Source organism: Ylistrum balloti, unplaced genomic scaffold (genome assembly GCF_031769215.1).
Source record: "Ylistrum balloti isolate Yb309-2 unplaced genomic scaffold, AGI_CSIRO_Ybal_v1 Utg370844, whole genome shotgun sequence".
NCBI classification, from domain to species: Eukaryota; Metazoa; Mollusca; class Bivalvia; order Pectinida; family Pectinidae; genus Ylistrum; species Ylistrum balloti.
The window spans coordinates 192,468-218,659 of NW_026782486.1; the positions used below are offsets into that span (position 1 = coordinate 192,468).

At 35.2% G+C, this 26,192-nt stretch overlaps 2 protein-coding genes and 1 long non-coding RNA gene across 3 annotated transcripts; 2 read left to right on the top strand and 1 right to left on the bottom strand.

The window, feature by feature from the left end:
* Positions 1-201: 201 nt before the first annotated feature.
* LOC132559044 (uncharacterized) lies at positions 202-1,204 on the top strand. The gene is made up of 2 exons (XR_009554597.1): positions 202-270; positions 520-1,204. It is a non-coding gene; the product is annotated as an uncharacterized LOC132559044 (long non-coding RNA).
* Positions 1,205-8,998: 7,794 nt separating this feature from the next.
* Positions 8,999-15,579, bottom strand: LOC132559046 (BTB/POZ domain-containing protein KCTD5-like). Its single transcript, XM_060223652.1, has 6 exons — positions 15,373-15,579; positions 12,618-12,726; positions 11,580-11,671; positions 11,238-11,333; positions 10,803-10,928; positions 8,999-10,332 (listed from the first exon to the last, which is right to left on the bottom strand). The coding sequence occupies exons 1-6, from the start codon at positions 15,565-15,567 to the stop codon at positions 10,303-10,305; spliced, it is 648 nt and encodes a 215-aa protein (XP_060079635.1). The 5' UTR covers positions 15,568-15,579; the 3' UTR covers positions 8,999-10,302.
* Positions 15,580-16,096: 517 nt separating this feature from the next.
* LOC132559040 (ATP synthase subunit d, mitochondrial-like) lies at positions 16,097-22,360 on the top strand. Its single transcript, XM_060223647.1, has 6 exons — positions 16,097-16,266; positions 18,179-18,275; positions 18,705-18,782; positions 19,743-19,805; positions 20,569-20,722; positions 21,864-22,360. Exons 1-6 carry the CDS (start codon positions 16,145-16,147, stop codon positions 22,175-22,177), a joined length of 828 nt encoding a protein of 275 aa, XP_060079630.1. The 5' UTR covers positions 16,097-16,144; the 3' UTR covers positions 22,178-22,360.
* The last annotated feature ends 3,832 nt before the right edge of the window (positions 22,361-26,192 follow it).

The window sequence follows — 26,192 nt, forward strand, 5'->3', positions numbered from 1 at the left end:
CCTGCTGTTTATAACGGGGGTGTATGACAGATAATACTGTAGTAATATACAGAGGCCTGCTGTTTATAACAGGGGTGTATGACAGATAATACTGATAATATTATACTGTATAACAGAGGCCTGCTGTTTATACGGGGGTGTATACATATACTGAGAGGTGTATACAGATTATACTGTAGTAATATACAGAGGCCTGCTGTTTATAACGGGGGGGTGTATGACAGATAATACTGTAGTAATATACAGAGGCCTGCTGTTTATAACGGGGGTGTAATACAGAGGCCTGCTGTTTATAACGGGGGTGTGACAGATATACTGTAGTAATATACAGAGGCCTGCTGTTTATAACGGGGGTGTATGACAGATAATACTGTAGTAATATACAGAGGCCTGCTGTTTATAACAGGGGTGTATGACAGATAATACTGTAGTAATATACAGAGGCCTGCTGTTTATAACAGGGGTGTATGACAGATAATACTGTAGTAATATACAGAGGCCTGCTGTTTATAACAGGAGTGTATGACAGATAATACTGTAGTAATATACAGAGGCCTGCTGTTTATAACGGGGGTTATATGACAGAACTTAAGGGGAAGTGGGAATACTAAATAAATCCTAACCACCCCTACTTAATATTGATGATTTCAATATTGAATAACTGTTAGGAGATGATTGTAGGCTATGTGACAATAGATATGTACTAATTTAGGTGTATTTGGTGTCAATTTCCTTCAACTGTAAGTTGTTTAGTGCTAGACTGAACAAGTGACTGGGCATTTTTACCTGATGACTGACATTGTACAACATGTTCTAGATCATGTTACCATTGTGATTTTTACAGTATATTCCAAACAATGCACAAATATGTAATTGTTACGTAGTAAGGTGACAAGCAGCTGGATTGACTTGCTTTGTCAGACCAGTAATGAGGTTAAATTATGTCTTGTTAAAAATAGATACAATTTTAACTAGATTGACGAGAGGTAGGTGGTGGTGTGACGTGTTCCCAGTATGTTGTATTTTACAATTGGAAAGCTACAGTATAAATTAGGATGCTAATTCTATTTCTTTTTAATTATCATCTTGAGTATATATACTTGGTAGACTATCTAGCTGTCGTTGACCAAGTGCAGATTATCATTGTTTCCAGAGATTGAAATTATATGTGTACATTTATACAATAAAATTCATAACACTGTTATTGGTTTTGTGTTGTAAATCATCTTGTTATGGTGCATTGAATTCTGTACTTGACATGAACAGGAAGAAAGACGACACAAGCTGAATCATCCCAATAGACTTTCCAGAGAAATACAGTATTACAAAATCTGAACCAGACCAGAAAACTGAGAGACAGGAGACAAAATCCAGACTGTTGATGTGTGATGTTCTCGTGTCTCAATAGTGTTGTATGTAACACAGCCAGACTGTTGAGGTGTGATGTTCCCGTGTCTCAATAGTGTTGTATAAAACAAAGCCAGACTGTTGATGTGTGATGTTCCCGTGTCTCAATAGTGTTGTATGTAACACAGCCAGACTTGATGTGTGATGTTCCCGTGTCTCAATAGTGTTGTATGTAACACAGCCAGACTGTTGATGTGTGATATTCCCGTGTCTCCATAGTGTTGTATATAACAAAGCCAGACTGTTGATGTGTGATGTTCCCGTGTCTCAATAGTGTTGTATGTAACACAGCCAGACTTGATGTGTGATGTTCCCGTGTCTCAATAGTGTTGTATGTAACACAGCCAGACTGTTGATGTGTGATATTCCCGTGTCTCCATAGTGTTGTATATAACAAAGCCAGACTGTTGATGTGTGATGTTCCCGTGTCTCAATAGTGTTGTATGTAACACAGCCAGACTGTTGATGTGTGATGTTCCCGTGTCTCAATAGTGTTGTATGTAACACAGCCAGACTGTTGATGTGTGATATTCCCGTGTCTCCAAAGTGTTGTATGTAACAAAGCCAGACTGTTGATGTGTGATGTTCCCGTGTCTCAATAGTGTTGTATGTAACACAGCCAGACTGTTGATGTGTGATGTTCCCGTGTCTCAGTAGTGTTGTATGTAACACAGCCAGACTGTTGATGTGTGATGTTCCCGTCTCTCAGTAGTGTTGTATGTAACACAGCCAGACTGCTGATGTGTGATGTTCCCGTGTCTCAGTAGTGTTGTATGTAACACAGCCAGACTGTTGATGTGTGATGTTCCCGTGTCTCAGTAGTGTTGTATATAACACAGCCAGACTGTTGAGGTGTGATGTTCCCGTGTCTCAATAGTGTTGTATATAACACAGCCAGACTGTTGATGTGTGATGTTCCCGTGTCTCAATAGACTAGAAGTTTACAAAATGAGTCTTAATTACAGCTGGATACACATATCAAAATAATTAAAACACAAAACACCTCACACATTTATAAATTTAATGAAAATATCACTTTACATATAGACAAAATTGTATGCATATCAATTTATATAAACGCTCAGGTGTTATAAGAGTCTACAGTATGACAGAAATGTATGTACGATATGATTCTACCCATCACATGAGAAATCAATGACCTGCATTTCCTGCATGCAGTTTTCATTATGAGGGGCTCCTGAATATCAAATGAGAACAGAAATAATAAAAATAAAAAAATCTCCATGAGAAGTGTACTTAACCAAGGTATATGGTATTTGTGTCATAATCATTAAACGCTGTGCTTTACCTGGGAAAACATCAATCAATGCTTACCTCTGGTAAGAATGGTACACAGAAACTTGTGATAAATCACTATTTCTGTAGTATGAGATTTCTATTCTGACAGTAACTCCCAGACTCATTGAATATGTTGGTCTTCTTATAGAGCTAAAGGTCCAAAGAGCTTACCTGTTATTTCATTATCAATGCTAAAAAAGAAAACTGAAATACAGAGATGATAAACGTGTGGTAGGTGTTCTTGGTGGGACCGATAATAGGTGCCTTACGTTGGATTAAAATGGACCTGGTGGAGTACAGACTTCGTAGAGTACAGACCTGGTGGAGTTCAGACTTGGTAGAGTACAGACCTGGTGGAGTTCAGACCTGGTGGAGTTCAGACTTGGTAGAGTACAGACCTAGTGGAGTACAGACCTAGTGGAGTTCAGACCTGGTGGAGTACAGACCTGGTGGAGTTTAGACCTGGTGAAGTACAGATCTGGTAGGGTACAGACCTGGTGGAGTACAGACCTGGTAGAGTAAAAACCTGGTGGAGTACTGACCTGGTGGAGTTCAGACCTGGTGGAGTACAGACCCGGTGGAGTACAGACTAGGTTAAGTACAGATCTTGTGGAGTACAGATCTGGTAGAGTACAGACCCGGTGGAGTACAGACCTGGTAGAGTATGAACTTGTGGAGTTAAGACTTGATCAATGTTAGTCCGAACCCTCTTCTCCAAAGGAAAGCCACCACTGTCCCAGGAATTCCTTTGGCTGTGGGATACTCTATGCCAAAAAATAGGTAACATCTCTGAAAGTCTCCGCTCTGTACAAGCAGATTCTATAAGGAAAATCATTGACTGGTGGCTAAAATGTCACAACAAGACTAACCTTTCTTGGTCCATTTGGTCAGGTGATCAAAAAAAGAGACTATAGAAGAACTAGAGAATTAAGTAAGCTTATGAAAGTAAATAGCCCCATCTGTTGTTGCCCTGAGAAATCGGCACCTTTGAGCTTATAAGATAATGTGCAGGTGAGCATTCAACACATGTCAGAAAACCTCAAAACTCAATGAATAAATGTACTTAATGGGATAAGAATCCTGTATATCATATTTCAAATTACATTTTTTTTAAATAAATGGGTTAACTTTTTGCATGTACTCAAATGAGTTTACACAGTTTCAGATAATGTCCTGGCTAAAAAGTGAGGGGTTTAATTAGCCCTCCTATTTCAGTGATATTAACCACAGTAGAGGTCTTACTTGTGAGTAAGAGATTATTGACAGTCAAAAAATGCAGCTAACATGATCCCCATCACAATCAAACACTCACAGGACCACAGGAATCAAATACAAAAAATATTTACAATGTAGAAAACATTCAAAATGCCAATGTTAACAAAAAACACAACCAATAATAAGCAGTTGACTTCCTATCAGCCAAAGATATTGTACCGAGGGGATACAAACTAAGTGGCTTATCTAAAGTGTGAAATCTAAGCTAAATACATTCAACAAGGCTGACAATGCCAGAGATGTCTCAACAGGACGCCAGGGCACCTGAATTACTCCCCCAGACCTCTTTACAAGTTGTGGACAGCACCCTTCCTTTACAAAAGTTGTTTCACTCTTTCCAAGGACATTTCATATAAAAAGTTTGGTTTTAATACAATTAACTGGTTAGCAAAAAATGACTTAATAAAGATTAAACTTTTTTTTTGATAAATTTTCAGCATTTTCCCTCAATCCTCAGGGATGCTAGTCCTCTTTTCTGTAATTGCCTCAAAGCTCCCACAGACCAAATATACATCAGATTTGTAAGATTACTTTGTATATGGTTGTGTAAAGGATTATCAGCCTTGTACTACTTAGTAAGTATATATGGGGAAGGCATGAATTTTTCACCAATCCTCATAACATGAGTACTGCTAATTATTTTAGAGTTTCCAACATTTTATGAACCTACTAGATCAGAAGCAGACTCTGGTCACATCTTTGTATTTATGATTAAAATATGGGATTCTCTACTGTTTTAGGGTCTAGTTATACAGCCCCCACTATCTATGAACCAAGTATTGTAGCATTTGTTCATCAATTCATGCCCAGATATTTTTACCTAGATGAGTATTCCAGCCCCTTGTCATAAGTTGGGGCACACACTCAAATCTTATTGAAATCAGTCCTATTCACTATTAATTGGCCTACCTACTTGTATCAGCTGAAGTGCTTACCAACACAGAAAAAGGATCGTAAAGATGTCCATCTACATCTCATCTCTTCTTTATCTAACAATGAACCTTTCAGACATCCAAAACAAAAGTGATTTCTGAAACTATTTGTACTTTCTGTATTGGCCTCTCCCTGTGTTTCCTGAGGTGAGAGTGTATTCTCCATATATACAATATAGGTAAACCAAAGAATACTCTAGAACAATTAGATTGCCTTAGCAGCCCTTAGTAATTTACAGTGATACTAAACATCTTGTCCTAGTCTATATGCTCACATTCGAAAGTCTAAACTTACTATAATTTATCAGAATCAGAGAAAGATCAATTCTAATTCATGTATTGGAGACAATGTACACAAGATCAGCATGGAGAAGTACACAACAGTTCAACAGCAGAACTCTTTTTTGTTTTTATAATCCATGTGGTTATACACTTAGCGGAATATCTGGCTTTATAGAAATTATCAGCATTATCTTTGCTAGTAAAGTTCAAATAATGGCTATATTTACTAATGGCTAAAAAGTTGAGAAAGCATCAGCTAATATCTTTGCTAGTAAAGTTTAAATCAATAACTATATTTTACTAGTGGCTAAACAGTTGAGAAAGCATCAGCTAATATCTTTGCTAGCAATGTGTCTAATGTGAACATGTGCAATGTTGACACCAGAGCAGAAATCAAAGCTTTCCTGACTATATTGGTAAACAGAAAAGAATGAAGCTTTTCTGATTTATGGACGTAGGGTTGAAAATGTGAGTCCACCATTACAAAAAAATTACAATATATGATTACAAAAAATTTGGCATTCCAGGAATGCAAAATCCTAAATCCAGAATTACAAACATTTTAAATCCATGTAATTTACAAACACTTATATTGTGGGTTAAAAAATGACTGATACATGATTGGGAATAAACATCAACATCAAGTACATAACAGCATTTGTTAGTTACAGGTTTGAATGTGACAGATTACCAGGTAGTTCGTACTCAGTAACCAGTGTGGATAGAAATCGTCAAAACATGGAAAAAAGTTAGCTGACAATTTTAAAATAGCTTCTTTTTATATTTAAGGTGTAAGATCTCAAACATATATGAAAATTACTTACAAAATTTGTACACGCACTCATATATTTTACACAAAAATCTGCACCAATATCCTCAGAAAATAACAGGAAATATTTGTAACTTGTGGCAAATTGAATACTGCTACCACACCAGTTGTCAGGCAAGTATATGTAACATTACCTACATTGGATTGTATGTTAAGAGGTCAAGATCCAAACTATACAAACCTCACTTAATCTAGGACTTTCTATAGGAATAATTCAGTATTTCCAACACATAAGTAACATTTCAAAACTAGCACTAGACAGACAGGAGTCAGTTGGAAATTCCATTCCTTATAACTCTAGCAAGAGATACACTGACGGTAATCATTTGTTAATATTCATCAAAAGCCATGTTATTTATCAAATCCTGATGACGATAGCATAACATGTTTTAAATCCGTAAGACTATAACAACACAATTATTTTCCTTAAAAGATGCCCCATTAAGAAATATTGTTAGATCATACTAGATCTGACTGATAATATATATATATATATTTTGCTGTTGTTGAAATTCATGTTTAAATTGACAAGTGAGATCACAAAAAGGTGAACATAGCACTACAGGTAAACGGACAGCTTACAAAAAGCTAGAACTGCATTCAATATAACCTCTGGCCACAGTACTGTATTAATTTCATCGAGAAGCAAAACTGCATTATTACTCTACTAAACTGTTTCTCACACATATAGAAAGAAATATGATAGGAATGACAATTTGTTTATACTCGAAATTTCACTCAGAAATGGTAAAATAAGAAATGCAGATGTTATCTAAATATCTACAGCTATACCTCTTACAGAGTGGACACACACCTAACTGCCTACATCAACATATAAACATCTTTCTGTCTACAGCAATACCAAAAACAACTGGACACACACCTTACAGTCTACATCAAGACACACACTTCACTGTCTACAGCAACAGCCACATAGATTGGACACACACCTTATCCACTACAGAATTTCTCAAATAGACTGGACAAAAGCTTCATTGCCTACAGCAATACCCTTACAGGTTCACTGAATACAGCAACACCCACATAGACTGGACACACCACATTACCAACAGCAATAACCACAGAGACTGGACACGTTCCACACTGCCTTCAGCAATTGATACATAGACTGGACACACCACATTACCAACAGCAATAACCACAGAGACTGGACACATTCCACACTGCCTTCAGCGATAAATACATAGACTGGACACACCACATTACCAACAGCAATACCCACAGAGACTGGACACGTTCCACACTGCCTTCAGCGATACCTACATACACTGGACACAATCCACCACTGCCAGTAGCAAAATTCTCATAGACTGGACACATGCTGCACTGTCTACAGTAATACCCACGAAGACTGGACATATTCCACACTGTCTACAGTGATACCCACACAAACTGGACATGTTCCACACTGTCTACAGTGATACCCACATACAGTGGACACAATCCATACTGTGTACAGTGGTACCTCCATAGACTGGACACAATCCACACTGTCTACAGTGATACTCACAGAGACTGGACACAATCCACACTGTCTACAGTGATACCCACACAGACTGGACACAATCCATACTATCTACAGTGATACCCACACAGACTGGACACAATCCATACTGGCTACAGTGATACCCATATAGACTGGACACAATCCATACTGTCTACATTGATACCCACATACAGTGGACACAATCCATACTCTGTACAGTGGTACCTCCATAGACTGGACACAATCCATACTGTGTACAGTGGTACCTCCATAGACTGGACACACCTCACTGTCTACAGCAACACCCACATACACAAATAGCCACAACTCATTGTCTACAGTGATTCTCACAAAGATTGGTAATGACAACTTATTGTCTACTAAAATACATATATACTAGTTACTACATACACACAGATAATAGGCAGCATTAAGCTTCTGAAGACATTTAACAATATGTAACAATTGAGTGACCAGATGTAAGTATAACTATTCATTACACTTATAAGCACAATTAAAATAGTAATTAAATGGCAACAATGTAACATTTTATTAATTATATTCTATTTATTGTAATTTAACTCATTTAAACTACCAAATATAACCACCTACATTTTACCTTCAGTCTAAAAAGGTTACACAAACATGTCAAAAAACAGTGTCACTGATTTGAGCTGACAGAGTCAGAGATCTTCAGCGGCTTCTGATTCATGAGTGCTAATTAGCATATTGTGGTTAATTCTTTATAGTACTAGACAATATCATGTGTGTATGTATTGGTCATGTAACTATATCACTTTGTGTGACATGAATATGTAGTGATGTAGGGTCCTATGTCTTAAGTGTTGTAGGGTCCTTTGTCTTAATTGATGTAGGGTCCTATGTCTTAAGTGATGTAGGGTCCTGTGGCTTAAGTGATGTAGGTTCCTATGTCTTAATTGATGTAGGATCCTATGTCTTAAGTGATGTAGGGTCCTATGTCTTAATTGATGTAGGGTCCTATGTCTTAAGTGATGTAGGGTCCTATGTCTTAATTGATGTAGGGTCTTATGTCTTAAGTGATGTAGGGTCCTATGTCTTAAAGTGTTGTAGGGTCCAATGTCTTACATGATGTTGGGTCCTACAATAAAATCTAAGGTGTGAAAATTTCGATTGTTTTGAAGCTAGTCTCAACTCGCCTGATGATCATAACCCCATGAACACAACCAAAGCAAATTTCAACCCTGACCTCAAGTTAAATGCTAATGATATTACAGTGATATTGATTAATGGAAGTTTAATAACATATTAATATAAAAAGACAGAGGTGGACAATGTTACTACTTTATCAATATATTGCAATATTTGTCTTGGCAATGCAAATGCAAATCTAATTTTTCAAATGGCAATATAATTTTGAATAGAAACAAAGAATGATATAATTTTAAAACATCAAATTAATGCTTCATATATTGAAGAAAGCCTGTGTAATGTGACATTTTCTAGAATTATATAAAACAGTTATTATTGAAGGCTTCTCACCTTCAGGTTTTGTATTTTCTATATAAAATTACTATAGGTACAGATCATGTGATCACAATATACGGCAATATTCACAAGTATTACAATATAAAAATTACTTCAAACCCCACCTCTTACCTTAGACATCATAAACCCATACCATAGTAAACCTCTAGTCTGTCCAATACAGGGGACAGTTCAAACAAACATGTTTCTGAACAAAAGTAACAAATTTCCATTTAGAAACAATTCAAACTCCACTAAAACAAACTTAAGTACACTTAGGATTATTTTAACGTACAAAGTTTGAATACCTTATGAATTCTTAAAAATGTTAGATCTTGGCAATGCAAAAAACACTAACGCTAGAACAATGATTATAATGCTGAGGGTGATTGATAGTCAGGTGTATGAGTGACTGTTACCTAAGACAGAAGATCATGCATGTCACATTTTATGATGTGTTTTAAAACACTTCAGCTATAAAACTGTACATACTACTTGAGGTGTCGACTTAGAGCATAGGTGTACAATCAATATGGACGTTAACGATGTGTTTGATGAAATCACACCTGCACCATTACTTACAAGTGCAACGTACAACAGTCTTAACTCTAATATTGGATTCTTTAACCTTACTTGGATCATTACTACATATTACTATCTGATGTGTTACACAAGTGCAAAAATTTGATGAGAAGTCATTCAAACTTCAAAGGTAACCATGGTAACAGTTCAAGAGAACCTAGAAATAGGGTGGGTTGTGTGCCAGTAGGTATTCTACCTACTAATACAACAAAGAAACATGTGCTGTTTTGGGGCGAAGATAATGACACCTGATTTGCAACATCCATTGTGATAAAAATACAATTTGAAACATGCAACTTATCTAATTATTGATTTGAACATTGAACGTTCGTAATTACCCTGCAATTTAAAACATTGCAGTAGTTGTTGCTGATTAGGAGAATTATTCTAGCAGGAAAAATGTGAGGTAAATTGAACAGGTGTCATGTTATTGAACTATGAACAGACCAGAGGTTTACTGTATCAGCAATTATTACAACTAATTTCTATAAACAATAAACATTAGCTTTGTCAGAAAGTATATACCCATCTGTTGTAAAACTTTCAAAACACATAAAAATAGGAAATTAAAAAAAATCAATTATACTGATGACATGCTTTTGGTTGTCGGCATTTGGCTTTTCTACTGTCAATCTACACTGAGATTATTTGTAAGCAGAAATTGTTCTCATCCAAGGTGTTTCCTAAATTCTGGAACCCTTCTGCTGCAACACCTGTAAATAAAACACAATGTGCTTTCATACAGCTTTGTAACATTTAACAAAAACAGCGAATAGTGGAAGAGGGAATAATTATCCTAAAATATCAAAAAGAGTCCAAATTTTAGAAGTAAAGGTTACAAAAACAACATTCACTACTTTTTCTCAACATTCCCACAAAATTTCATCTCAGACACCAATAGAACATGAACAGGATTTTAAAATAGTTTTTTTTATGGTGGAAATCACAGTGACAATGAATTTCAGACGAACACAAAAAAATTACAACATATTTGGTCTACAGCATCATAGCATCATTTCAGATAATAAGTTTGTGCTGAAACTTAAGGTAAGTTTAAAATATGTTGATGTTAAGAAAAACCATGAATATGAAATAAAGTTGAAAATGGCCACTAGCTTCCATATCCAAGTTTTGACAAAAAATAACAGCACCTAGGAAAATGTATGTGATATGTGTGTGATACCTTTGCTCTGTCCGTTGGTTCTGGGTCCTGGCCATTGACAATGTTGGGACACTCTTTAGATACAACACACAAAAACTCGGCATGATCTTCGCTGCCATAGTTATATTGGGATCCAATATTCACCAGCTGAAAATAGATGGAATTATATTGAACTCTTTATTGGGATGTACAGTCTAGATACATTTCCCTTAACTTGTAAGTACATATATTTTATTGATAATTAGACAAATGTCTCACAGCATCCTGCTGACACAAGTATACAATATCCAAAAAATATCTTGACCCTTCAGGTCAGATGACCAAAAAAGTTAAGTACTGACAAACATCGCCATGCTTTAAAATGTCAAATCATCATTTTAGGTCAATTATCTTGTGTAATGAAGCAGTTTTATTACACTCAGGCAATGTTTACAGTTCCAGGGTGACAGTACTTACCTGTTCAAACTTCCAGCCATCAGACATCGCAGACACAATCTGTGTTAACTCCTCCTCTGAACATTGCAGGACACGATACACACTTTTAGTGAATGACTGTAATACAAAGATTTATACACAATCATAACTCCTATGTTGTGAAACAGATATAATTTGTTGGTAAATTTAATAAAATAAATTGACTATAAGATAATTGATGGAAAAGATTCCACCTTATAGTTATTGGACACTATGATTTCTTTAAGTGACTCGATATGGGCTGAAATCCATGAGGTTGGTTTTACCTTAATTTACATACCGGTATTACATGATTCTTCAGTTTTATAATCATTTAATTCATACCTGATTCTGCTTTGCATTTCGCTCCACAATCTTTTCCTTCACTAACTTGATCAAATCAGTAATGTTGTAGAATTCAGCTTCCTCTAGGATTCCTAAAAAACAAAGTCATATTTATATAGAAGCAGTTTTCTAATAGCTACAACTCTGCATACTGATAAAAAGGAGTGATATGGCATCACCTAGTATATCTGTACAAAACATTCATATACCAGGTGCATGTGTGATATAACAGTATGTGTGATGTATCTTTGTGATGAGACCTGTGTGATACATCTTTGTGATGAGGCCTGTGTGATGTATCTTTGTGATAAGGCCTGTGTGATGTATCTTTGTGATAAGGCCTGTGTGATGTATCTTTGTGATAAGGCCTGTGTGATGTATCTTTGTGATAAGGCCTGTGTGATGTATCTTTGTGATAATACATGTGTGATGTATATTTTTGATGAGGCATGTGTAATGTATCTTTGTGATAATACATGTGTGATGTATATTTTTGATGAGGCATGTGTAATGTATCTTTGTGATAATACATGTGTGATACATCTTTGTGATGAGACATGCGTGATGAATATTTGTGATGAGACATGTGTGATACATCTTTGTGATGAGGCCTGTGTGATACAACTTTGTGATGAGACATGTGTGATACATCTTTGTGATAAGGCATGTGTGATACAACTTTGTGATGAGGCCTGTGTGATACATCTTTGTGATGAGGCATGTGTGATACATCTTTGTGATAAGGCATGTGTGATGTATCTTTGTGATGAGACATGTGTGATGAATATTTGTGATGAGACATGTGTGATACATCTTTGTGATGAGGCCTGTGTGATACAACTTTGTGATTAGACATGTGTGATACATCTTTGTGATGAGGCATGTGTGATGTATCTTTGTGATAAGGCATGTGTGGTGAATCTTTGAATGTCTGAAAAGACATGTGTAATACATGTGTGTGATAAGACATGTGTGATATATATAAGGCATATTTATTACTGTATACAATATATATGTGTGATTCAGTTATTACTTTACCTTCTTCAGCCAGGTCCCTATTGATGACTAATTTTCCATGTCGTAGATAATTCAACACTGGACCAAAGTAGGTGGGGTCTCTATCAATCAGGTAGGCACCATTATCATCCTGTTTATTAAAAAAGTGTTGACAAGTTTATTCTGACTCTAGGACATTTTCACTGCTGTTGAATAATTCAAGTTACACATAGCTCATTCACATCATACACTGTCGTATTTTACAGAAAAGCCACCAGTAGTCTCAAAACAAAACACCTACAAAATTTCAGCTAAATGGCACCTGTGGAAGTGGAGATGAGGCACCAAAGAATGATGGCTATATTGGATTTTGGACAGACCTGGAAAATTAACAACACTTAGGGTTAGGACCATCTCAGGATCATTTCAGACAAGTTCAAGCTAAATCCCACAAGTGGAACTTGAGAAGTTGAAAGTAAGCTCCTTAAAACTCCACCAATTTCCAGCTCAATGGAATTTGAAAAGGATTGTTACTTCTGAGATAAGCAATATTGAATATAAAGGTTAAAGGATAGATATCATGTGTAATGAAACAGGAATTGTGACACTGAATACAGTGTCAATACATGCATACCATCAAAACTGTCATCCTATACTGATAACTCTTATAAAGTTATTTCCAGTGGGATATAACCAATGTTATGCTCAAAATTGCAATTTTTCTATGAAAATTACAGTAAAGTCTAAAAAAATATTCCTCCCAGGAAAAAGTGAGGCTCATTTTGGTAATTAAAGCACTTAAAGATGCTTCCATTCATGAAGAGCATTTGATTCTACGATATCTGGGTGCTGAGAAGAAGATTTTTGAAATTTAAATCAATTTACCCCTTTTGGCCCCATCAATCAGTCCTTGGGGGTCAGTTAGGATAAAAAAAGGCATACTATCAGGTCGGCACCCTTCACTCATAATTCTAACCAAGTTTGAAATATTTCCAACGGGAATTAAACAAATTATGTTCAAAAATCTAGTTTTCCAATATAAACTATTGTAAACTATAAACCATCCCCATGGGGAAATGTGAAACCCTGGGGCCATGAAATTTACCATTCTAACATTTCAGACCAGCTCCAAAAATAAGAACGCTTGGTCAGGACCATCTCATGATCATTTAAAGCAAGTCAAAGCTGAACCCCAATGGTAAAACTTGAGATGAAGTTAAAAATAATTACTGTTGCAAAATGACTGCCATGATTCCCATGTCAAAGTTTTCAGGAGGCCAAAATAAAAGAGAATACTTTGTTAGCTTCCTTCTTCAAAATACCAATAAAGTTTCACCTCAGAGGCATCAGTGGAACTTGATCAAGATTGCCACCATCTTGATTTTGGATTTTCCCAAAATAATAAAAAGCCTTCATAAGCACCGTCTAAAGATCATTAATGCCGCATTTGAGATCACTTGTGAAACTTTAAATGTTTAAAATGTAAAAAGTTTATGAAAGGCAGACTGTGGATGGCACACATCGGCAGATGAAACAAAATGACAATAGATCATCCTGACCATTCGCAAAGTACCAACAAAGAGAGCACTAGCAACCCATTTTAATGTTAGACATGGAGAAAAACAATGATGTCACAAAACATGAAAGTACAAAAGACTATTATGACCATACGTAGTATATTGCATATTTTGAGCAATTTTTAACTGACCCGGCATGTCGCTTGAAAACATTTGCCAGGTGCAACGATTTATTCAAACATACTCAAATCTACCCAAATCTATCTAAATTTTACCCAAACCTATGGCTTATTGTCCAAATTTGTCACTTACAACACTTGTTTAACACTGCAGCTATGTTTTATCGGTTGTGACATTCTCTTTTGAGGTTGTCTCCCTTCTATTGAAGAGATACCAAGTTATCACCTAGCCTGCATTGACTTTAACTTAAAACACAAAAAATACATTGAATTTTGGAAGAAAACAACAATGATAAGTAAATTAATTATGTAAGTTAATATTTGGTAGAATTAAATTGATAGTTATGTTGAGAAATTAATGTACATACGAATCTGACAGATGGAAGGGAGACAAAATATTTATGTTCCAAGATGATTATGATCACCAAGAAAAATATTGTGGTATATATGTGTACGATTTTAGTAAAATATAAGAAAGATTTTGATAAGATTTGGGTAAATTTTGGAAATATGCCATGCTGCAAAAACGTTTAGGGCACAGACACAGCGTAACACACCAATGTTACAAGTATAAACTTCCAAATTTTAATGCACCAAATAATAGTGGGATTTTGGCTGTAACTTTGAATGAAGTATTTGTCTTTATATCATTCACTTTTATGCTTTTTGTCACATTTTCAAAAAGTTATTTACTCCAACCATCCTGATCATCCTCATTGGCTCCTCTTTATCTTGGTCACAGAAATGTATGGCAGGTAGTGAGGTTAAGGACAACTGACTCCAGTTACACTTGCAATTATGTGTAAAAAAATATTAAAATGCTATGCCCCACACTGTGGCTCAATGTAGCAATTATGATAACCTTTCTCTCTCATCCCTACCACTAAACAGAAGGGAAATTTACTACTAGTCCACAAATGAAGTGACTCGTACTCTTTCAGCCTAAAAATACTGGAGTTTTTATAAATAATATTTTCGTGCTTTCTTATACAGATCCATCTACATTAATATTTACTACTGATCAACAGCAGATATGTCTTTGTAAGTCCAGGACCTGTATCAGCTACAATAGCTCCATTGCAAGGATCATAATCATATTACCTTATCTGTGTTAAGGTCAGGTTCATCTTGGACAAGTCTATATAAGAAAGACTTTGGGTCTCTACAAAGTGTTGTCCTTGTCGTCATAAAAACAGTTCCTCCAACGTTTAATTTTACCCATTGACTTTTTCTACTCGTAGACGTTGAGCATTCTGGTACATTATTAACACCGTCCTTTCCAGGCTCCGTTGCCATTTCAAAATGCAAAAGTCACTTTAGAGCCTTGAGCTTTCCTTGATGATGTGTGAGACGAGGAAGCTGGCCCTGCAATATAATTATTATGGTGACGAAATGTCATTTAGTTATTCTGATATTCTGTCTCACAACTGATGAATTAAAATCTTATCTGGGTGAATAATGCGCTTGTCCAACTCCACTTGTGTGAAGCATATGAATGATCAAGACATTTACAATGAAATCTATAACTCGTTCAATACACGCTGTTGACTCAGCAATAGGCAGGCCGCTTCTTGGCGCACCCTGTTGAAACGGTTTAGGGGTGAACCCGAAAAAAGTGAATGTAACAAATAAGTAGACTCTGAGAAATGACTTTGAAGTTCGTTCTTATTGTGTAGTTTCTTATTGAGTAAAAAAATGCCTATCCCAAGTCGTCAAGGTTTTCTGCAGAAAACTTGGACATAACAAGTTTTAGCCTCGTTCCCATTCACAGTATATACCTTTCTTATTGTTCTAGTTGGACCGTTGCAACCAGATTCGAGGAAGCGGACACGTTTCACCGGTTGGCTGTGCCCTTGAGAGCAAACAGGAGGCCATGGCGAGTAAAAGATTGGCAACGTCTGCCGTCAACTGGAAGGCATTAGGCGAAAGGGTGTCTGAAGCCAACCTCGCCAATTTCAAGAAATTCAAATTGCTTTCGGATACCTATGCAGGAAAGTAAGTATATAGTATGAAATATCGATACCCAAGGACATGCTAGCTCGACCCTCTCCGTTCAATTTTAAGGCACCATTCTAGTAAAAATGCACTTAACTCAATTTTTACTTGAAAATCACGATGTGAAGCATGATATTCGCCGATCAAAGTATCTCAGCAACGGTTTACACTGCTAATAAATAAAGCATAAATATTATGACGATGTTGACATGAAAATAACAACTGTTATAAAACAACACAAGTAAATTTGAAGAATTATATAGGACATGACTGGAAAAGACTCTGCGAGCCCATTACATGAAAAGAAATTAAGAAAATCATCATCACAATTACAAAAAAAAAAAAAAAAAAACAGCCAGAGTTGTTTACAATTTCAATTGTGATCACTGTATAGTACCTGTTACTACTATTAACAAAAGTTGATGGATTGATGAATTTTTTGGACAATAAATGAATAAATGAGGAGTCTGGTGTAGAGGACTAAAGATCCTGTACCAGAAATTATCGCTAAATATCACTAAGTAAATGTGAAAAAATATATCAATATTTGGTCTTTCAAAACTCATGATGTTCTGCTTTAAATAGTCTAATCATGTCAACAAGTTGATACTACTACAAAGTTTGATCCACATGATAAACTCATATTTCAGTGTTGGAAGTACATTTCTATCATTATTTTTTAAGAGGAAATGGTTCTTGTCTCTATATGTCTGAATATGTGATGGTTTTGTCAGATGATATTTTATGAAATCTGTGCATGCATTTAAATATAAAAAAAAATATTGATCACCCTGTTAAACTCCTCAGATGGGGTTTCTGTTGAATGATAACATGGGTCTCAGTTATAGGGCACCTTCAACATTATGTAAGACAAAATGATGAGTTTAACTTAACATGCCATCATTTTTCTACACATAAAATAAAAAACCTTGACCTCACTGAAAAGAAATCACACCTGAGCGGTTTAACAAGGAGGTATAACATGATGTAAGCCACCTTACTGGTTGTTCACTTTGAACTTTTACATGTATATTTTTATCTTATTTATGTGTTGACATCTGACATGACTTTCAGATGTTACCTTTTTGTTTGATTTATGTTTTAATTAAAAGTATGTTAGAAACAACTTCTTAGAAACCAAATGGCCCAAGGTACTAATATTGAATGTGTGGCATGCTTATCAGCAATGTTCAAACTATTGACATTGACTCAGCCTTAAATGTTACAAGGGTCAAATGTTTTGAAATATGTATGTGACTGCTTTTCAAAAACCAAAATCTTCAAGGTGCTGATATTGGTGCTGTATTATGCTAGGAGAACATAACTGCCCATGCATTGGGATATGTAGATCTTAATGTACTTTTATGGTACCAAGTAAAATTTATGGTTAAATGTTACATCCAATTTTTATTGTAACCAGTGGCAAGATTGACAAATGGTATGGTGTATCAATTTGTATTCAAAAATCTTTATTATACTGCTTATTTTTCATTCATTTTTTAAAAATGAAATTACCGGCAAATTCTTAATATACATGACATCATGATTTATTTACATTATGAAGCAGTATTATACAGGTTGACACCATCACTCCATGTGAAAGACCATAACTAAAAGATAATACATGATCATGAGAGGGTACCTGTGTTTCTGCTCAATCAGTTGGCAATGTTTTTTCAGCCTACCCTTAAAATTTTTTGACAGTATTCAAGGAAAGACTTTAAAAGTGAGGATTCCTTGCCAGAAAACTCTAAAGATAAGAAAGATTTCCCATTTTTTTCTGGCATCAGAGCGATAAGTCTTTCAGCTCTTTATAATTCATATGATTTTGATCTTGACTTAATTAACACTTGTATCATACATTAATATCTGTGGTATGTTTTGGTTGAATATTTCTTCTTGTTCTTTTCAGGGTTTCTCAGCTCCCAGAAACTTTACCGAAGATTGATTTTGCACGCTACAAGTCTCTTGGTGCTCCTGCTGCTGTTGTCGACAGTATAGAGAAAACTGTAAGATTGTGTTTCTTACCTTTGATAATATATATATATATTGAGATCATGGCTGTTAATTACATACTGTACTTGTTTATAGCTCCTCATCGTATACATTGCCATGTAGTACAATGTCCATTATCTCTCCATTTTCTTCTTCCCTGGTAATTGGCATGTATGACTATTGGAGATGTAGGATCAATATTACAAGAATTGTATGCTGATTTTCTTCCTCCTGCAGAGGAATTCACAAGCTGTATTAATACTGACATGTGACTGTAAACATCAACATGTGACATTTAACATCATGTAACTGTGTTAACACTGGCATGTGACTGTGTTAACATTGACATGTGACTATGTTAACATTGACATGTGACTATGTTAACATTGACATGTGACTGTGTTAACATTAATAATTTACTTCATATATGCTTGTTTTTATAGTATGGATCTGCCAAGGTATCCTACCCAGTTGACGCCAACAACAGCGTTGCTAAAATTGGAAAAGAACTTGACGAGATGGTATGTATGTTGTACCTCAGACATTAACACTCAGTATCTTTTGTAGACCTTAATGCAACATCACAGTAAAACCATTTTTTGTACTTATTTTTTTTATCATTGTATATATATATAAAATGTATCACTTTATGAACAATGACAGTTGCTTTTCACTGAAATATACACATAAAGAAGTTAATTGATATGAAAAGGAAATCCTGTTTATCAACAGTCTGGATGTGTAAATTTTGCATAACTTATGATAACTCATGTACAAAAATGCCTGTAAACAATATTGGCTACCAGCCTGAATCAGTCAGGACAATGTTGCCCATTAATGTCACTTTATTCGTAATTCTGAGTTAACTTACGGTTATCAAATAACATTTGCATTTTGTTAACACAAACACATGATGGCTGGCAGAAATGAATAGTGACACAATAAGTAAAATTCTGTTTTTCAGCACCAGATCATCAAGATCTGCTTATCAAATACAAATTTTCATTTAATGACCAATGACTACTATTTTGATAGTTAGTATTAATTTTGGGTAATTTTTTTTTAATAGATAGAAAACTAAAGCTTTTGCAAGCTGGTAGGTCATTAAATGTCATGGTATCAGTAAAAAGCTCCAACAAAATTGTTCTAGCTTATGATGAAAGAAAGCAATTCTGAATTTTCCTTTATCACTGACAGTACAGGTACGTTGTATATCACGCTTGAGGGCAGCATGATCTTGTTGGTACATATAATTGTTTTAATGAGAAGAATGAATTCATCTCGGTATCATTTTATGATTTTTATCAAAGACATATATAAACACAAACATATAGGTGGACTCATCTTGTCTTCCATCTGTTAAGCAGCAACTCCTTTTTCATGTGTTTGATCTGCTGAAAGGGAAACAAGTTTGTGTATATATATGCAGATATCATTGTACATGTGTGAAAAAGTAACACAGCTTTCTTTTTTAATTTCAGAAAGTTAACAGGACAGCTTATGTGGCAGAACAAAACAAAACTATTCAAGACCTAAGAGAAATGGTGAGTGTTCTATCATAGGACAGATTCTATATATAGTACTGTTTTTACTGTAAGGAACCTAATGAGTAGATTTCCTTCCAAGCATTGTAACACTTAAAATTAGACTATTCAAAAAATTTAAGTACTTTATGAGAAAAATTGATAAAGATCAGCAGCTTCAAACTAAATTTGGTTGACAGTGGTGTCCTTCCAAGACCTTCATTTTGACACCTTAAATTGACAAAAGACCCAAAATTGATTGAGTTTTACACAACTTGGTTTGAATCCCGAGACTCTTACAATTCACTGGGAAAACCCTGATTCTGTTGTTTTTTTTAGAATGTTGATACACCCGTGTAGTATTAATACATGTTTTTATAAATATCTTTCCTTGTCTAAGTAAGTTTCATTTTTCATAATATAAATAATATGTATAAGTTTCCAGAGTGAAAGTTGTTGTTATTCAATGAAGTCCAATTTCATGGATGATTCATTGAATGTCACAGTAATGTTTCACTAAAAAATATTTAATAACCTGTACTTTCTAAAAATGATATGCACTGCATAGTGTATTCATATTTTTTTTGTATTTGGATGCTCATTTCCCAATGATTTGTTGTCATCTAGAATTATCTTATTTCTAGCACCAAATGAGGCAGCAGTCCTCCAAACAATTTTCCTGGGAACAAGGGTGTCTGGATTATTAGGGCACTGCTGCTTTAGAATTAGAATTTCAGACAATATGCAAAATTCAAGGTAAAATCAATACTTTATTGCATTTTAGATTGATGTCTGCAAAAAAGCATTCCCTCCAAAAGATGAATGGACCATCCAACTGTACACAGCCTATTTCCCAGACTGCGTTCCGGACCCAGAGCTTAGGCCAACAATCTTCCCACATACAATGTTGAATGAAGAATTCTTTGGAGATGTTGCTAGTAAGTATGACATTGTGATGGGACCATGCACTAAAGATAGGTTTTACCCTGTACCCTTCATCAGGTGGAAAAAAATCATGCTGGCCTAAAGGCTGACTCAGGATGAAGCAGACTAGAGTGAAATGAAATGAGGAGATACATTCTCAAGGTTTGATAATCAGGAATGTATTCCCAGGATTATAGACAACATAATATGACATCATGTTTGTGCTGAGTTGGCAAACATTATGTCAGTATTGAATGAAGGAATCAATTTTGTATAAATTAGGGTCTTGGCCGTCTGAGTAAAGAAGGGTGGGTCCTAAATGTGAAATAGAGCAAATTCTTTTTTTAAAAAAATCCTTCTGTTTTTGTAGGCATATAGGAATTCTTTCCAAATTTGATGTGAAAAATTGTTTGATAAAAGGGAAATCGTTTGAATTAAACAAAAGGTCTCGACTTTCTGGGGTGGTAGGGGTCAAGTCTTACAGGGAAAATAGAGAAAATTCTTTGAAATTCCTTATTTTTTTGGAAAGTTTTGATCATATCCCAATATGATCTGAAGCAAACCTGGATGAAAGGAAACCAATTTTTTATAAAACGAGGAATCTGACCCCCTGAGGCCAGAGGTATGAAGTCTAATTAGGGAATTGTAGGTAGTTATAAAAAATTCTTCTTCTATGGCATTGTCCAAGTTTTGTCTAAAGCATTAATGGGATTTAATTATGTTTGTATGACTACAAGTCCAGGGCCCAAAAGGGAAATTATTTCAGAAATTATACTTCTTGTTTGAAATTCTTAGTTTAATGAAAGCCACATGTACATATAGAACCATAATACCAAAGTCAACTTAAGGTTATATTGTCAAGGCCTCCATTTCTGTATCTTCTCTTGTTGTTGTTATGAAAATAGTGACATTACTATAACTCTTGTGACTTACTTTTTTAAAGGACTATGATCAGACTTTACACAAATCAAGCAATCTTACAGAAATACTTTGAATAAGTGTGTTTCAAAATCATTTTGTTTATCTTTACAGAAATGTCTTAATGATCTTTATAGCAGTTATTCATGTCTGATATTTTCTAGCTGTCTGCATTTACCAGATTGCACAATTATGAAATTTCACAAAAAAAACCCATTTTTTTTTACTTTTTTTCAGGGCAGAGTCAGGCATTTTATGACTTTGACCTTTCAACTGCCCCAATGTTTCGGATGCCTTACAGCAGTACAACCAAGAACGAGTACACGGTTACCAGAGACCCCGAGTTTGTGGATTTAACCTTCTCATATGGATACAATCCTACAAAGCAAGAGTTAGAGAAAATAGAGGCAGAATGGCCCGGAAAATCAAAGAAGTATTGGGATGATGTTGATGCAAAAACCAAAGAATTTTGGTTGAAGCATGAAGAGGGAAAAGAACTTTTCAGGGAGTTGAAGGAGACCATTATGTCTAAAATTAGGAGGAAGAAGTAGTCAGGAACATAGCTAAGCTAAACAGCTAAAGCAATGAACACTAGTATGGTTGAATTTGTGAATGAAAATGACTATTTTAACGTCATACATAATGAAGAGAAATTGGACATTCTCTATTTGTTGTCACATTCAACATAATTACAGTTTCTTTGAAGTGGTAATGAATAAAATTTTGACAAACTAGTTCTGAACTTCTTACCTCTTTCATCTCTTGCTTTTTAAAGGGTGGACTCTGTGATCAACAGCATCGTTATAGGTCAACCGCAGTGTAAAATTATGGCACTGCATCCATTGTCTTTCAATTTGCTAATAGTAATGAATACAATAGGGCAGTGCATATCAATATCAGCAAATATCAGACACTGAATCAATACAGTGTGGTAATATTCCTGAAGAAAAAGTATTAACAATTTACTTCAGGGCCCTGATGTTAGTCATCTTGGAGACAGAACACACGTTGCACAGATTATTCAATATTTTTCAATATTTAAGATGGTGATTACGATCTTATAATCACATTACTTATTATTTATAACTGAAATTTTATGAATTTGTTTTAAAAATGAACTAAAGATGTAGAAAGGGACAAAATTTTTTTTTTTTTCTTTTGTATAGTTTTCATGTTTGTTTTTGTTCCTGATGGCTAAAAACCTTATCTTCGGATTATTATACTGGGATTACACATACATATGTATTGTATCACAACACATATATTGCAATACATATCATGAGGTGTTAGACAATAAATACACAGGCCTAGTCATAATGACTGAGCAGGAATTGAGCAAGGCAGAGACGAATAGAGGGACTAACGCAATTTTATAAAGATCTTTGTAGGAGTTACAGAAATCTGCAGCAATGGACTGAAGTGTTCTTGGATTTAGGGAATTCAACTTTGTATATAAATGTATGGTGTGACTCCACACCCTCTGGGTCCAAAAAGGTAAATAGATCAATCTCATGATGGTATGAAAGTATTTTGTCAAAATTTGGTCTAGACATTCCTCAGGTGAAAGAGACTTCATTTTATGTAAATTGCGAGTCCTGACCCCATAATGAGAAAAGATATTCCATGCTTTACAGTTGGATGTTATTGGACTTCCATAGTAGAGAGCCCACCAGGCTTTGTAAATTGTAGATGTAGCATGAACTAGTTGAACTAATTAAATAGAACATGAAAACAAATTCTTTATATGAAATCTGTTCATTTCCCAAACAGAAATTATTTGAACTTCATTGGTATATAATCATGGGATGACAGGTACTTTGAGACATTTTACCCAGAAGCTGATGGGTAGGGCCAAAATTGGGCCAGACCTTAAAACTTGACAATCATTTTTGCAATGGCCATGTTAATTCAATTATTCATTGTTGCTTTATTTAATTTTCATGTATCATTTGTTCCATAATTTCTATGCCAGGACAAAAAAACCCAAAAAACAAATATCTTCATGTAATGTGTATTACCAGCATACAAATTTTGATCAACATGTTCCAATGTAATGGGGACCTTTACGTAGGGCCCCTAATGCCCTCACAGTCAATGAAAAAATTTAAATGGATGTTTACAATATCAAAGTGTTCCCACATTAGAGACATCACTAGGGAAGCTATTTTGTCTAATTGTGCAATGTAAGTGTGTGTAGTGTTATGATTAACCTCACCACATAAGTTGCCTCTAGAGGACCGCCATTTTGTCCATTCGGAAAATGGACATCACTGTTGTTTGTCATCACAAACAACACCTGTATACAAATTTTTATTAAAATTGGATGAAATATAAATTTCAGAAACCTCTCCTTTGCACCAATTTTGTCCAATCAGATAATGGACTCCATTATTATGTTCAAAATTCCAGACAATTAACTATATATCAGATTTGTTGATGAAAATATAGTGTCATAATTATGAAGATGCTTTCCACAAAGTTTCATCAAATTTTAATAAGGAGAACAAAAGTTATTGAGCAAAGTTTGACAAATCAGATGCAAGCACATGACTTCCGTTTTTAATTTTTTCAAACGGTATCCAAATGGCACATCTAGAATAGCCAATGGACATTGAAAGTTTAATGGCTATGCAGTTAATATTTACAAGGAATGTAACCGACATTGTTGGCTGAATAAGGAAAAGACCACAACACAACTCTGTTGTTCTTTATCTCTATCTCATGACCACAGCACAACTCTGTTGTTCTGTATCTCATGTCCACAATACAACTCTGTTGTTCTTTATCTCATGACTCAACACAACTCTGTTGTTCTTTATCTCATGACCACACCACAACTCTGTTGTTCTTTATCTCATGATCACAACACAACTGTTGTTCTTCATCTCATTACCACAGCACAACTCTGTTGTTAGTTATCTCATGACCACAGCTCAACTCTGTTGTTCTCTATCTCATGACCACAACACAACTCTGATGTTCTTTATCTCTATCTCAAGACCACAACACAACTCTGTTGTTCTTTATCTCATGACCACAACACAACTCTGTTGTTCTTTATCTCTATCTCATAATCACAACACAACTCTGTTGTTCTTTATCTCTATCTCATGACCACAACACAACTCTGTTGTTCTTTATCTCATGTCCACAATACAACTCTGTTCTTCTTTATCTCATGACTACAATACAACTCTGTTGTTCTTTATCTCATGTCCACAACACAACTCTTGTTCTTTATCTCATGACCACAACACAACTCTGTTGTTCTTTATCTCATGACCACAACACAACTCTATTGTTCTTTATCTCTATCTCATGATCACAACACAACTCTGTTGTTCTTTATCTCATCACTACAACACAACTCTGTTGTTCTTTATCTCATGTCCACAATACAACTCTGTTCTTCTTTATCTCATGATCACACCACAACTCTGTTGTTCTTCATCTCATCACCACAGCACAACTCTGTCGTTCTTTATCTCATGACCACAGCACAACTCTGTTGTTCTCTATCTCATGACCACAACACAACTCTGTTGTTATTTATCTCTATCTCAAGACCACAACACAACTCTGTTGTTCTTTATCTTGACCACAACACAACTCTCATCAACACACAGATCACAACACAACTCTGTTGTTCTTTATCTCATGACCACAATACAACTCTGTTGTTCTTTATCTCATGACCACAACACAACTCTGTTGTTCTTTATCTCATGACCACAACACAACTCTGTTGTTCTTTATCTCATGAGGCAACACAACTCTGTTGTTAGTTATCTCATGACCACAGTACAACTCTGTTGTTCTTTATCTCATGACCACAACACAACTCTGTTGTTCTTTATCTCATGATCACAACACAACTCTGTTGTTCTTTATTTATCTCATGACCACAACACAACTCTGTTGTTCTCTATCTCATGACCACAACACAACTCTGTTGTTCTTTATCTCTATCTCATGACCACAACACAACTCTGTTGTTCTTTATCTCATGACCACAACACAACTCTGTTGTTCTTTATCTCATGACCACAATACAACTCTGTTCTTCTTTATCTCATGACCACAATACAACTCTGTTGTTCTTTATCTCATGACCACAACACAACTCTGTTGTTCTTTATCTCATGTCCACAATACAAATCTGTTCTTCTTTATCTCATGACCACAACACAACTCTGTTGTTCTTTATCTCATGATCACACCACAACTCTGTTGTTCTTTATCTTTATCTCATGATCACAACACATCTCATGACCACAACACAACTCTGTTGTTCTTTATCTCATGTCCACAATACAACTCTGTTGTTAGTTATCTCATGACCACAGTACAACTCTGTTGTTCTTTATCTCATGTCCACAATACAACTCTGTTGTTCTTTATCTCATGACCACAACACAACTCTGTTGTTCTTTATCTCATGATCACACCACAACTCTGTTGTTCTTCATCTCATCACCACAGCACAACTCATCACCACAACACAACTCTGTTGTTCTGACCACAACACAACTTGTTCTTTATCTCATGACCACAACACAACTCTGT